A 13,711-nucleotide genomic window follows, 5' to 3' on the forward strand; every position below is an offset into this window, starting at 1 on the left:
GCGGGCAGGCGGTGGGGAGGTGAGTGGGTCTGCTCTGCGGGGCCGGGCTGAGAAGGACCAGCTGGGGTTGGTGCTGAGGGTGCTGTCGCCCATGCAGACAGGGTGAAGGATGGGCTCTGGGAGGGATGCTGAGGGAGGTAGCTGGGTGTGCTGTGGTCCAGCTGACTTCAACAGGCAATGCAGGGGATGAGTTTCTAGAAAATGAGGCTGCCTCCGTTACTGCTGCAGAGCTTTTCTGATTACTTTTTATTTCTCTCATCTTTTCTCATGAAGGTTTTTTCATTCCTGGGTTCCCGAAGCTGCAGAGATTTCAAGCTCACCACGAGCAGATTTTAAGCAAACTGTTTCCCAAACTGAAGAAGCACATGGTATCTCTTTGCTATCAGTCTCTCCATACTAGTATCATGTTTTAATGCTAAAGCAATTAATGTAATATTCTGCCAAATAGATGCACAACTGAACGTATTTCTAACTGTGTAGGGCTGCCTCAGCTGCAAACAGGCAAGTGTTTATTAAATGGGTGCCTGAATCTTGCTGGGGCGTATGGTTAACATTTGCTTGCTGGTCATCATTAGTGTAGGGACTGCTAAAATCTAAAACCAGACAGGAAGGCTCAGGGAGCCTGCAGTAGAAGGAGCTGTTGCATACAGCAGTGAGGCTGGGCTGTGTTCTTACACCAGCTGCAAAGCCCAAAGGGTGATGCTGGACTATCTGGAGTCTTAATTCAATAATTATTAGCCCCAACTGCTTGCATTTAACGGCTTTGCTGTTGTTTAAAGACAGGAGGCGTGTAAGATTTGCTGTGTGTTTGGTTGCTTGGGCACATCCAGTTGTTTTTCTCTCTAGCAGATGGTACAAGGACATTTTGTGGCTGGAGGAGCATCTGCAGGACACATCAACTGCAGTCTAATGTCTAGGCGACTATTTTGCAACACCTGCTTCCTTTTTTTTTCCCCTTTTCCCCCCTTGCATTTGTTGTAGACAGTTGGTATTCAGTGGCCAGACTCCTGAATGTTTCTTATGCTCCTAAGGGGCTCAGTGGCCCGGCTCCAGGAAAAGCTGCTTATATTGCCATCATCTGCAACAGCTCTTGCTTCATGCTGCAAATGAGCCAGCCCTGGCCATAAAAGTGAAACAGAGCCAGGACAGGTTTTCACTTAATTATAGCCATGGGGAGGGGGGGAAACCTGGGTGGGAAGAATGGGAATAACTCTGAAAGCTGATCGTGCTTCCTGGCTCCCAAAGGCTCTCCAGGCTTGCAGGTGCTCAGCACCAGCCAAAAGCAAAGACCGGAGCCGGCCATTAATCCCACGGGCTTCTTTCTCTTCCCATCTCCGCTGCTTTGCTGGCTTTGCAGCAGCGGTCATGCCGACTTAAGGCACTGTGCATCCCAGTACCAGCTATGCCAGGCTATCAGCCATGCCCGAAAAAGCAAAGCTGTGTGTGAGTGTTGCACCAGGTGCCAGACAGGGATAGAAAAGTGATAGACTGGGGTGACGTTTGTGAGGTTTTTAAGAGTTTTCCTTAGCCTGTCACGCCGTTCTGCTTCTGCAGCAGCCATGCCGTGCAAGTGAGGTAGTGCTAGCAAAGCTGGCTTGACTGTGCAGCTCTGGATTTACCTGTGCGGATACTTGGGGTTAATCATTTTTGTGGTGCTCTGAGAGACTTGCATGAGAATTGCTATGGAAACAAAAATGGTAGTCTGCAAGGAGTGCGTGGATTGGGTTCCTGGAAGGTTTTTGTAAATCCCTGGAGTAGATATCCGACCAGAAAAGCTTGTCCTAGAAATCCCTCTCCAAAGTTGTGGCTGAAGTCTGGCCACGTTGAGGATCAGGTTTGATGAATGTGTTGGGCAAAGGGCCAAAGCAGTGCTTCAACGTTGGTATTTAAAGCAGGGGCTTTGTTGGGAGACAAACCACAGCCAGATCCTGCACCCAGACCCCAGCATTAATAAACCAACCAACCAACCAACCACCCTCCCCAAAAGCCCTACGAGTTGCTTGAACCTCCAGCAGCCATCCTGGTGAAACACCTTTCTTTGCTGTCTCCTCCTAGGACAAAGAGCAGATGACTACAGGGATTTACACGACCAAGTGGTTCCTGCAATGCTTCATTGACCGGGTGAGGACGCTCTGCAGGCTGTTTGCTGCTCTGCCACTTGCATGCACGGTTAATCCACCTGTTTTTTTGAAAAAAGTATCATAATTTGAAGAAGGTGTTAATATTTTATAAGGTGGGATGTTATGCACACTCTCATAAGGCAAAAAAATTAATAAGGGAGAAGCTAAAAATAACTGTGTGTCACTGACGACAAGCCAATTCCCACTGCCTCATCACAAATGGTCACTGGGAGATGGCTTGGCAGCAGCAGTATAAGCTTCAAAGTCAGGAGAGATCTTCTTCTTGCCCACTGGCACTGCTGCAAAGGCATTAACCTCACTTTGGCTCTGGAAACAACGTAGGGAGAAGAGCTGGAGGCACAAACCTCAACAAATAGCACTGCAGCAGCTGCAGGCAAAGGAGCAGGCTGGGCACTGGAGACACGTGAAAGCGTGAGAAAATTACCCTGATTTGTCCAGAGCTAATTTGCCTGTCCCGAGCCACAACTGCTTTATTTTTAGGGGCAGCATTGTGCTTGCACACTTGAATGCAAGATCCAGACTTGCTGATGTTTAGGACACCTCTGTGTCCGCAGTCTCAATTTTCTGCTGCCCCGTCTCCTACAAAACAGTGGATGACCTCTTCCCCTTGAGAGGGAGCTCACTGCTTTGCAGTCTGTCACTAAAAGCTGTATAAAACGCAAAATCCCGTTAACTGCAGTGACATGGTAAAAGAGCTGCAATGGCCAGTCATGCTAAACTCGGGAGAGTAAGCGCAGCATCCTAAATTTGAACTTAAATGTCACTGTAGGACTAGTATTAATTTCTGTGTTGGTGAGATGCCTCAAATCTTTGCTGGGAGATCATAGAATCATAGAATGGTTTGGGTTGGAAAGCACCTTAAAGATCATCTAGTTCCAAGCCCCCTGCCATGGGCAGGGACACCTTCCACCAGACCAGGTTGTTCAAAGCCCCATCCAGCCTGGCCTTGAACACTGCCAGGGATGGGGCATCCACAACCTCTCTGGGCAACCTGTTCCAGTGCTTCACCACCCTCACAGTGAAGATTTTTTTTCCTAATATCTAATTTAAATCTACCCTCTTTCAGTTTAAAACCATTATCCCTTGTCCTATCACTACACTCCCTGATATAGTCCCTTGCCATCTTTCCTGTAGGCCCCCTTTAGGTACTGGAAGGCTGCTGTAAAGTCTCCCTGGAGCCTTCTCTTCTCCAGGCTGAACAACCCCAACTCTCTCAGCCTGTCTTAACAGGAGAGGTGCTCCAGCCCCCTGATCATCTTCGTGGCCCTCCTCTGGACCCGCTGCAGCAGGTCCATGTCTTTCCTGTGCTGAGGGCCCCAGAGCTGGATGCAGTTCTGCAGGTGGGGCCTCACCAGAGCAGAGTAGAGGGGGAGGATCACCTCCCTCGACCTGCTGGCCATGCTTCTTTTGATGCAGCCCAGCATACGGTTGGCTTTCTGGGCTGCAAGCACACATTGCCGGCTCATGTTGAGCTTCTCATCAACCAACACCCCCAAGTAATTCTCCTCAGGGCTGCTCTCAACCTACTTGTCACCCAGCCTGTATCCATGTTTGGGATTGCCCCAACCCATGTGCAGGACCTTGCACTTGGCCTTGTTGAACCTCATGAGGTTTGCATGGCCCCACCACTCAAGCCTGTCAAGGTCCCTCTGGATGGCATCCCTTCCCTCCAGCGTGTCGACCACATCACACAGCTTGGTGTTGTTGGCAAACTTGCTGAGGGTGCACTCAGTTCCACTGTCCGTGTCACTGACAAAGATGTTAAACGGTGCCGGTCCCAATACCGACCCCTGAGGAACACCACTCATCACTGCTCTCCACTTGGACATCAAGCCCTTGACCGCAACTCTTTGAGTGCGACCATCCAGCCAATTGCTTATCCACCGAGCAGTCCATCTGTCAAATTCATGTCTCCAATTTAGAGACAAGGATGTAATGCAGGACAGTGTCAAATGCTTTGCACAAGTCCAGGTAGATGACATCCATTGTTCTTCCCTTATCCACCAACGCTCTTACCCTATGGTAGGAGGCCACTAAATTTGTCAGGCATGATTTGCCCTTAGTGAAGCCTTGCTGGCTGTCACCAATCACCTCCTTATTTTCCATGTGCCCTAGCATAGTTTCCAGGAGGATCTGCTCCATGATCTTGCTGGGCACAGAGGTGAGACTGACGGGCCTGTAGTTCCCCTGGTCTTCCTCTTTTCCCTCTTTCTTTCCCCTCTTTTCTCTTTTTAAAAATGGGGGTTGTTTCCCTTTTTCCAGTCAGTGGGAACTTCCCCATACTGCCACAACTTCTCAAATATGATGGATAGTGGCTTAGTCACTTCATCTGCCAGCTCCCTCAGGACCTGCGGATGCATCTCATCAGGTCCCATGGACTTGTGCACCTTCAGGCTCCTTAGATGGTCTTGAACCTGATCTTCTCCTACAGTGGGTGGTTCTTCATTCTCCCAGTCCCTCTTTGGGCAGTGTGGCTGGAGCACTTGCCAGTGAAAGCTGAGGCAAAAAAAGTTGTTGAGTACCTCAGCCTTCTCCATGTCCCAGGTAACCAGGTCTCTCGTTCCCTTCTGGACAGGGCCTGCATTTTCCCTAGTTTTCCTTTTATCACCAATGTACCTATGGAAGCTTTTCTTGTTGCCCTTGATATCCCTGGCCAGATTTAATTCTATCAGGGCTTCAGCTTTCCTAACCTGATCCCTGGCTGCTCGGACAATTTCTCTGTATTCCTCCCAGGCTACCTCTCCTTGCTTCCACCCTCTGTAGGCTTCCTTATTGTGTTTGAGTTTGTCCAGGAGCTCCTTGTTCATCCACGCAGGCCTCCTGGTGTTTTTGCCTGACTTCCTCTTTGTTGGGATGCATTGTTCCTGAGCTTGGAGGAGCTGATCCTTGAGTATTATCCAGCTTTCTTGGGCCCCTCTTCCCTCCAGGGCTGTATCCTATGGTACTCTTTCAAGCAGATCCCAGAAGAGGCCAAAGTCTGCTCTCCTGAAGTCCAGGGTAGAGAGCTTGGTGTGCACCCTTCTGGCTGCCCTAAGGATCTTGAATTCCACCATTTCATGGTTGCTGCAGCCAAGGCTGCCCTTGAGCTTCACATTACCCACCAGCCCCTCCTTGCTGGTGAAAACAAGGTCCAGCACAGCACCTCTCCTCGTTGGCTCCTCCATTACTTGGAGAAGGATGTTGTCATCAACGCATTCTGGGAACCTCCTGGATTGCTTGTGCTGTGCTGTCTTGTCCCTCCAACAGGTATCAGGGTCGTTGAAGTCTGCCATGAGGACGAGGGCTTGTGAATGTGAGGCTGCTCCTGTCCTCCTATAGTGGGCCTCATCTGCTCGGTCTTCCTTGTGGGGTGGCCTGTAGCAGACCCCCACTATGTCACCTGTCCCTGGCCTCCCTTTAATCCTGACCCATAAGCTCTCCGTCAGCTCCTCATCCATCCCCAGGCAGAGCTCCATGCACTCCTGCTGGTCATTGACATAGAGGGTGACCCCCCCTCCTCATCTCCCCTGCCTGTCCTTCTATTCCAACACTCCAGTCATAGGAGCCATCCCACCACGTCTCCATGATGCCAGTAAGATCATAGCCCTGCAGGTGTGCACATGTCTCTAACTCCTCTTGTTTATTCCCCATGCTACATGCGTTTGCATAGAGGCAGTTACGTTGGGCCCCCAATGAAGCTGACTTACCAGCTGGAATTTCTTTGTGCTGCTCTTCAGGTGCTCTCCTGCTGACCTGTGATCCCCCTCCAGGCTCTGGGCATCTGTTGCTGCCACTGGCATCAAACTGGTGGGAGTGGGATGGATTGAGGTTCCCTTCCCCTGGCAACTGTAGTTTAAAGCCCTCTTCACCAGCGTCGCAAGCCTATGACCGAAGAAAGATGCTCTTTCCCTTCTCTGACAGATGGACCCCATCAGCCCCCAGTAGACCAGGTTTCTCAAAGTGAGTCCCGTGGTCCAAGTAGCCGAACCCCTGGCTGTGGCACCACTCCTGTAACCATTTGTTGGTTCACCAGGTTTGACTGGCCCTTTCAAACCCCTTCCCTTTGACTGGGAGGATTGATGAAAAAACTACCTGTGCTCCAGAGTCCCTTACCGCTGCTCCCAGGGCTCTGTAATCCTTCTTGATACTCCTCAGACCGCTGCTGGCTGTATCACTGGTGCCCATGTGGAACAGCAGCAGCGGATAATAGTCGGTGGACCGTACAAGGCTTGGTAGTCTCTCAGTGACATCCCTGACACGAGCCCCCGGTACACAACACGCCTCTAGAGAGTGCGTCAGGTCGGCAAATGGGTGCCTCCGTACCTCTCAGAAGAGTGACCTACTACTACTATCACTACTATCGTTGCTTTTTCATAGTTGCGCTGGGTGTTATATGGGGAGCACATCCATCTGCCTTACTCAGCTCCAGCATCTCCTGATGTGACGGGTCTTTCCTCTCCTGTCTGCAGAGCAGTGAAGCAGTTCTGCAAGGGCACCTCAGGCTTCGGAGGAAGTCTCTTCCTCCTGCAGGGCCTCACTGTTGCAAGCTTCCATTCTTCTGTGTTATTGATTCCTCTCCCTTCTGTGTGTGCTGGTGGGGGAGTTTTTGGCTATTTGGCCATGGGCTGTGTGTCTGCTGCAGACTGCGCTGAGATGATGGGCTAAGAGTGATGGGCTGCTCCATCATTTTGGATATCAGTTCACTCCTAGTTGTCAGATTGGGTCCGGGTGCAAATGAAAACCTCTTGTAGAGGTTTTTCTAGCAAGCAGAAATAAGCCTGTATATAAGGAAGAGCACTTCTATAGACACCAAAGGAGTGATTTTCCAATGCTTAGTGAAGCACCATTGGGCCTTCAGACCTATTCCCTTCATCTGTCTGGGCAAATTGGATGGATGCAGGAGTGGTTTTGTGTGCCTGCAAGGCTGAAAGATGATGATGCTCCCTCCAGGATGGGGGAATCCATGTGTTAGCATGCCTGTGTGGAAAGTTTCTCCTTTTTCTGCATTCACGGCTGGGTGTTAAGTACTTTCCTGACCACCCAAGGGTGTTAGCTTTAAGGCAAAACCATAGACAATAAAATAGGGTTTTGTGTTACAGATGAATCCTGGACATCCAATACCTTGCCCTGTTATGTGTTTTGGTGCAAGGGGATGTAGTGGTGCCACCAACCTCTGTATCATCATCCCATCAATCAGTGCTAATGAGTGTGGTGCTAACGAGCAGGGGTTTTGTTTTTGTGTTTGAAACAGACCCCCTTCACCCTTACCTTGCGGCTGTGGGATATCTACATCCTGGAAGGAGAGCGGGTGCTGACAGCCATGGCTTACACCATCCTCAAACTGCACAAAAGTAAGGTCCCGGCAAAGCGCGTCTCCTATGGCAGAAGTGGCACCATGCTGGGCCACCCCTGTGCTGCTGCCCCGGAAAGCCTTGCTGGCTGCTACCAGCCTGCTTGGTGCCCTGCGCTGGCCCCAAAAGGCACAGTCTCGTGCTGATGCTCCGGGCAGGAAATGAGATGCCGCAAGGGTTGAAATGCTGCGCTCAGCACACAACAAACCCCACCTGAAATGCTCCCAGCTGCCTCTTTCTGTGTGCTGCGCCCGATATCTTTTATCACCACACTTTTAGGGGCAATACAGGCAGCAACCAATCTGTCTGCAAAGCTGTATGTGGCAGTTCAGCTGAAAAGGCTGTAGAGGGAGAAATAAATCAATTAATATAGTTCTAAAATGACCAAAACCTGATTTTCTTACATAACGTTAAGGCAGTGATGTTTCTTACCTTGATATCTTTGGGACTTTGAACCCCTCCACTCCCATAAGCTAGCAGCCTTGTGTTGTCACCCTGTTAGGTCTTTAATGTGGGACAAGAGTGATGCTGATAGTGCAAGCTGGGAACCTTTGGGCCAGTGGGATTTATGGGACTGCATGTGTCGGCTTCTGCAAACAGCCACCCTGCTCTCAGCTGAATGAAGAACAGGCTATTCAAATATATCAAGTATCCTGTTTGTTTGCAAAGACTGGGAAATTGGCAGGCAGGCCCAAGTTTCAGCCTGGCTGTGAAATCATCTCCTCCCTGAGGAATGTGTGGTGCGGATCAGCAGCCCTGCCTTCATCGTGTTCCTGCCTACCTCCCATCCTTGCCTGCATCCCATTCCTGCCTGCATCCCTGGTGTGGGTCAGCATCTCTGCCTGCGTCCCTGCCTGCTGGCTGGTGCAGGTTGGCATCCCTGGCTGGCGGTGGCGGCAGCAGCTGCTGGCAGTGGCTGTTCAGTCTGATGCTTGGGGTCAGTCTCATGGAGCTTTTCCTCCTCCTAGAGGTATTGGTGAGAACTTCCAGAAATGGCCCAAAACATGCATCCTGGTCAGCATAGGTCCCAGCCCCACCATTGTCCTGCCATTGCTGAGCTACTGCCCAGAGGTGGCACAGATACGTAAATGTATCGACAACCCTGAGCACCAGTGGGAAGGTGGGAGAGAGGCAAAAACGTTCAGGCTGTCCCACTGCAGCATGGGAACAGCAGCAGAATCCCAGATAAAACCAAAGCAATGCAACCACACTCATGCTACCCTGCAGTTTGGCCGTTCCACTGCCATTACTCCTTTCTACCGTCCCCCAGAGCGCTTGCTGAAGATGGCGCTGGAAGATTTACGGGAATTTCTGCAGGAGAAAATTGCCGCTTCCCTGCAGTACGAGGATGATGCCGTCATTGAGCAACTGCAGGTGTCGATGACTGAACTGCGCAAGATGAAATTTGACCTCCCCCCGCCAGGTGGGTAAAGGGGAAGGCAGGCAGCCCAGTGGGAACGGCCAGTGGTACCTGTGTGTACTGGGGACCAGAGCATCCCTCTGGCATGGCTGCGAGCCAGGGCAGCCCAGAAAGTCTGGCATTGGGTGCAGCATCTGCCTGCCCCGCAGCTGGGGCATGCCAGATGCAAAAATTAACTGATGCACATTTTGGGGTTTGTTTTCTCTGCTTCCAATGCAGCAAAGCCTGAGGAATTCCCACGGAAGCCCCTGGGCCTGGAGCTCTCACTCAGCCTGGTAGCCATGAAGGGCAATGTGGCAGCCAATGGCCAGAATGGCCAGGTGGGTGAGCACCCCACAGACAGGGAGCCCCATCCCCACAGAGGTCCTGGGGTGCCAGGAGGAACGATGGTGGCAGAGGCGAGGACTCCCACCCTCCAGCGCAGTGAAGCAGCTGAAGCAACAGACGTCCACCTGCATCCTCCTGGCGGGGGGTCACCGGGAGAGGAGAGTCAGGTGGAGCCCACTGGGAACGGGCAGCCGCCGTCTCTTCTGAAGGCAAGCGAGACCCAGGCCCGTCATCACCTCCTGCCCACAGCCCTGCCTCCAGAGCAGCCTCTTCTCACCCCCAGCCGTACCACAGTGGACCACGAGTCGGTCTCCCTCCCCACCCTGGCCAACCATGAATCCTTGGACTCCTCTCTCCAAAACATGCCGAGTCCTCCCGACTCAAGCACCACGGAGCTTTCTGCTACGGACCACTCAGTGTGGCAGTCAAATCCTGCCGCTCTGCCGGCAGGAGAACAAGCATCTTCCTTCTGCAAAGAGAAAGCGCTCGAAGCACCCCCTTATCCTCAGCCGGGTGGCTGGCAGCAGTTCTCCGGCACATCGCAGCATGACGGCTCCCCAGAGAGCAAGCGCAGGGAGGAGTCGGCCGATAAGCGCTGCAGAGCAGCGCTGCCAGACCAAACGGACTTGAAGCGTTTGGCATCCAAAGCTGCATCCACAGGGGAGCTCACCAGCCTGCAGCAGAATGGCCCAGGGAACACTACCGGCACCGTGCACTGGCCAGAGGGCTTGGGCGTCTTGCCCACACATGGGCTGGCGGGTGGCAGCGTGCCCGTCTTATCCGGCAGCGAGTCAGAGGCAGTGGGGCTGGGCAAGGGCTGCCCCTTCCAGCAGGTGCCATCCCCCATGGTGGAGCAGAACAGTCCCTACGCTGTTATAAAAACCACCACTCCCCTCCACCTGGCCCATGCAACAGAGCAGGACTTCTCGAACAGAAAGCAGGTGGCATTGCCTCTGCCGGAGACTGGACGACCCCTGCCTGCCACCTCCATACCACCGCCTCTTGCGCTGGACCCGGAGGAGGTAGATGCCCAAAAAAGCCTCCAGAAACCATTAAACACACTGAAAGCCCCACGACCCCCCCTGAGCCCCAAACCAAAATTACTGCCACAGGTTGCCAAATCCCACTCGGAGAACAGTTTCCTTTCAGGCTCTCCTGCCCTGGCAAAACTCCCCAAATCGGTGACATTTTAGTGGGGACAGGGGGAGGTGAGGGAGAGGAAGCAGGTGCTGGAGCAGCACCCTTGCCCCATTTTTGGGACCCCCCCCTTCAGCAGGGCTGTGTGGGGGTGACAGCACAGAAGCCATCACCTGTGGAGCTGTGCTTTGGTACGAGCGTGTGGTGAGGCGATGGAGCGGTGGCCGCCAGCGCCAGGAGACACCAGCAAACTGGGTTTGCATCTTTCCTATGGACAAATTGGAAAACGCTTTCACTTTTTTGTTCCTCGAAGCTCCCTGAGCCTCGTCGTGTGTCGGGGTGGGGGGCAGAGGCAGGGCTGGTGAATGTGTTGTGTGTTTTCTTCTGTGCCTGCCTGCCATAGTACCCATGGCTGTGGAAGCGGGCGTGAGGTGTAGGAGTCTGAAATGCTTTCTTTAGAATGCCCGATCAGCGCAGCCAACAGCGTTGCTTTCAAAGGCCTTTGTAGCAATAGATCTTTATTTCTTTTCCCAGGCTCGCGGTTGTAGGCAGCAGCATTTTCAGGCAGGGCCATGGCATCCTGGCAGGGCGCAGACAGCCTCCTGCCTACTCTATGCAATTCCACAGCGCGGTGCCTAGCTCCTGCCATGGTGGTGGATGGGGTCCCAGGGGGGAGGTTTACTGGCTGGTGAGTCCCTGGCCAGGGTGGAGGGGTTCTCCTTGGTGTGACCCTGGTAAAGGACAGCCAGCGGGGTGGTTCTTTCCCAGGTGCTTAAGGTGATAAGGACAGTGATGAAGGTTGAGCCCCGTCTCTTGGGCTGAGTGGCCTTTCCCTCACAGACCCAGGGCAGCGAGCGGGCTCGCTGCCTTCCCATTGAACAGGAAAAGGGGCTGCTGCCTTGGGAAAACTCCTGCCTTTGCTAGCAAGCTGCTGGAGGTGCGATGGTGTCTAATCATGGTGCCCAAGCTGAAGCCCACTTTTACTTTGACCAAGTTATGTGTCGGGGTGGAACCAGCACAGGAGTTGAGGAAGGGGAGCACATTGCCTAGAACCTGATCCCAGCCCTTCTGGTTTAGCCCACCCAGAAATCAACCACCAAGGAAGGAAACCTGGGCACAGAGGTTTGGAAGATGATGCTGCAGAACATCACTGTCAGCACAGCCCACTGCTGAAGAGAAAACGCAGTGGGTGCCCACATGCCCTTCGTGTACTGGTGGCCTGTCCATCTCCTCCCCATACCAGGGTGTTGCTGCTGCACAATCCAAACCATTTACTGAAGGTGAGCAGGGACCCAGGGACAGCTCACCCCACTGAAAGCTGGTCCAAACGCCTGTTTCCCGTATCTACTTCACCCCTACAGGTGAAGGGACTTCATTGGGAAGGAAGATCAATGGATGCAGTAGGAGCTAAACTAGGCCAGATGGTGTTGTATTTGACTGCTCTCCAGAAGGGGTGGCTGCAGATGCCACTTTAGAGGGGACTGCAGGTGGGATTCCCATCCCTTCAATGGAGACCCTGGGCAAAAGCTCTTCTAAGGAGACTTTGAAAACTGTTTTTCTCACAGGCTGCTTCAGTAACATAACCTGATCTGAAGCCTACCTGGAAACCCAGTAGAAACTTCCACTAAATTACTTTGTGGGGTTTATCAGGTTTTTTGTTTGTTTGTTTGTTTTCTGTTCACGTGGTGGTTTGTGTTAGCAGCAGGGAGAGCATCGAAGGGAGCACCCCATCTTTCTTTGGATGTAGCCAGCCAGACCACAGCACCCTCAGCTTCTGTTGCAACCCCTCCTCTGTCGGAGACCCAGTCTTCTGTCGAGTCTCTAACCTTGCCCGTCCTCTCTCCCTCTGCAAAGCAGGGATAACCCTATTAGCTACCTCGCAGGGGTGTTGTGAGGAGTCAAGAGTTGCTCTTTGAGAACTGCTGTATGAATGTTCAGTATTTGTGTTTTGAGACGCCATGGGTCCTTTCTAGGACAACGGTGCTTGAATTGGTTTTAATTTAGAGTATGTTTTCCAATAACCATACAGTAATTAAACCTATTTGTGTGTTAAAATACCTGGGCAGTATTTCCGGACAGCTATCGATTGCCTTTTGCTAGCAGGCCACTGGCCTCTGGAGCTCACCGAGAAGCATCTGAGGGCTGGTGGTCACCTCTTGGCTTGGTTTCTGTAGTTTGGGGGGGGGTCTGTCCTCTCCTTGAAGCACACATAGGACTCCTGCTAATGTGTCTGAGCATTTGGCTCACATGTGCAAGAGCCAAGACCTTTTCCCCCCCTCATTTTTACATTTTCTCCTCATTTTGGGCACACAGCCTCTGCACATCATGTTGCATGTGCACCCGGGCTCCTCACCCAGCGTGTCGGGGATGTTCTGCAGTATTCACATTTAAAAAGGTGGTTTGCTCCAGTCTTGGGAGAGCTGTCAAATGCACAGTACCCAGTGCATGGTATATGGTGCATGGTGTTCAAGAAGAATTTGGGGGTGTTCCTCCCCTCCAAGCCCTAACAAACAGGACTGAGCAGCAAAGTCCTTGGTCACCTCCAAGCCTGGGGGAAGCCACCAGGTGGTTTCAGTGACCTTTGGACCAGGTAGACACAGGCTCCCCGTTCCCTCCAGTGTGCTTCTCACTGGGAAGGTCTCCGAGCTCCTCCCTGTGCCACCTAAGAAGCTCTTCGGCAACCTGCAGCCCCTGAAAGCTGGCAGGTTTGGGAAGAGTGCCTGGGGACAAAGTAGCCTGAGCTGACTGGGAGCCAGCAAGGTGCATTGCTTTCCTTGGAGCGATGCTCTCACTTCAGCACATCAACACATCTACTAGGAGATGACTGATGCTCTCGCCTTGTCTGCCTCTTGCTGCAGATGAAGGTGCAGCCATGGTGGTCTGTGGCAGCCTGGGGTGGGCAGGACATGGCCCAGCCTCAGCTCTTTTGCTGGGGACAGGACGGGAAGGAGAAGGGCAAGGGTGGCAGCTCAGCAGGACAAATAACTGCCACTTGCACCCCTGCCCCAGCCCCTTAGCAAAAGCCACTCTTGCCACAAGCAAACTCAGGAAAGCAGCCCCCCCCACTGCCCCATCCCTGCCGTCGCAGCCCTGGGACAACTCTCACCTTGCTGCCCTCCATGTAGTTTTAAAGACCAACATTGCAGGTTTGGGGTTTTGGTTGGTTGTTGGTTTTTTTTTTTGTTTTTTTTTTGGGGGGGGGGGGGTGCAATTGAGCATTTTGAGTGGCTGCAGTGCCAGCAGGCAGCAGGAGCCACAGGGACTGGGCTGGGGACCAGCTCCAGTGTGGGAGGGCAGTTGAGGTTGGGATCTCTCGGCCATGCACTTTGAGAGCCCGGCTACCATCTGCTTTTCTA

The 13,711-nt window shown here is 52.6% G+C and overlaps 1 protein-coding gene across 5 annotated transcripts in view; it reads left to right on the plus strand.

Annotated features, from left to right (window-relative positions):
* LOC104828685 (USP6 N-terminal-like protein) overlaps positions 1-13,365 on the plus strand; it is a 73,950-nt gene extending 60,585 nt beyond the window's left edge. For all 5 annotated transcript variants that reach the window (XM_010562549.1, XM_010562553.1, XM_010562548.1 and 2 more), the window contains 5 exons: positions 274-368; positions 2,056-2,121; positions 7,372-7,471; positions 8,742-8,894; positions 9,111-13,365. In XM_010562549.1, coding sequence (XP_010560851.1) covers positions 274-368; positions 2,056-2,121; positions 7,372-7,471; positions 8,742-8,894; positions 9,111-10,411 — 1,715 coding nt within the window. In that variant the 3' untranslated portion in view covers positions 10,412-13,365. The remainder of the gene's footprint in view (positions 1-273; positions 369-2,055; positions 2,122-7,371; positions 7,472-8,741; positions 8,895-9,110) is intronic.
* Positions 13,366-13,711: the final 346 nt, after the last annotated feature.

The sequence above is a fragment of the Haliaeetus leucocephalus genome, unplaced genomic scaffold (assembly GCF_000737465.1).
Source record: "Haliaeetus leucocephalus isolate CR32 unplaced genomic scaffold, Haliaeetus_leucocephalus-4.0 Scaffold161, whole genome shotgun sequence".
Taxonomy (NCBI): domain Eukaryota; kingdom Metazoa; phylum Chordata; class Aves; order Accipitriformes; family Accipitridae; genus Haliaeetus; species Haliaeetus leucocephalus.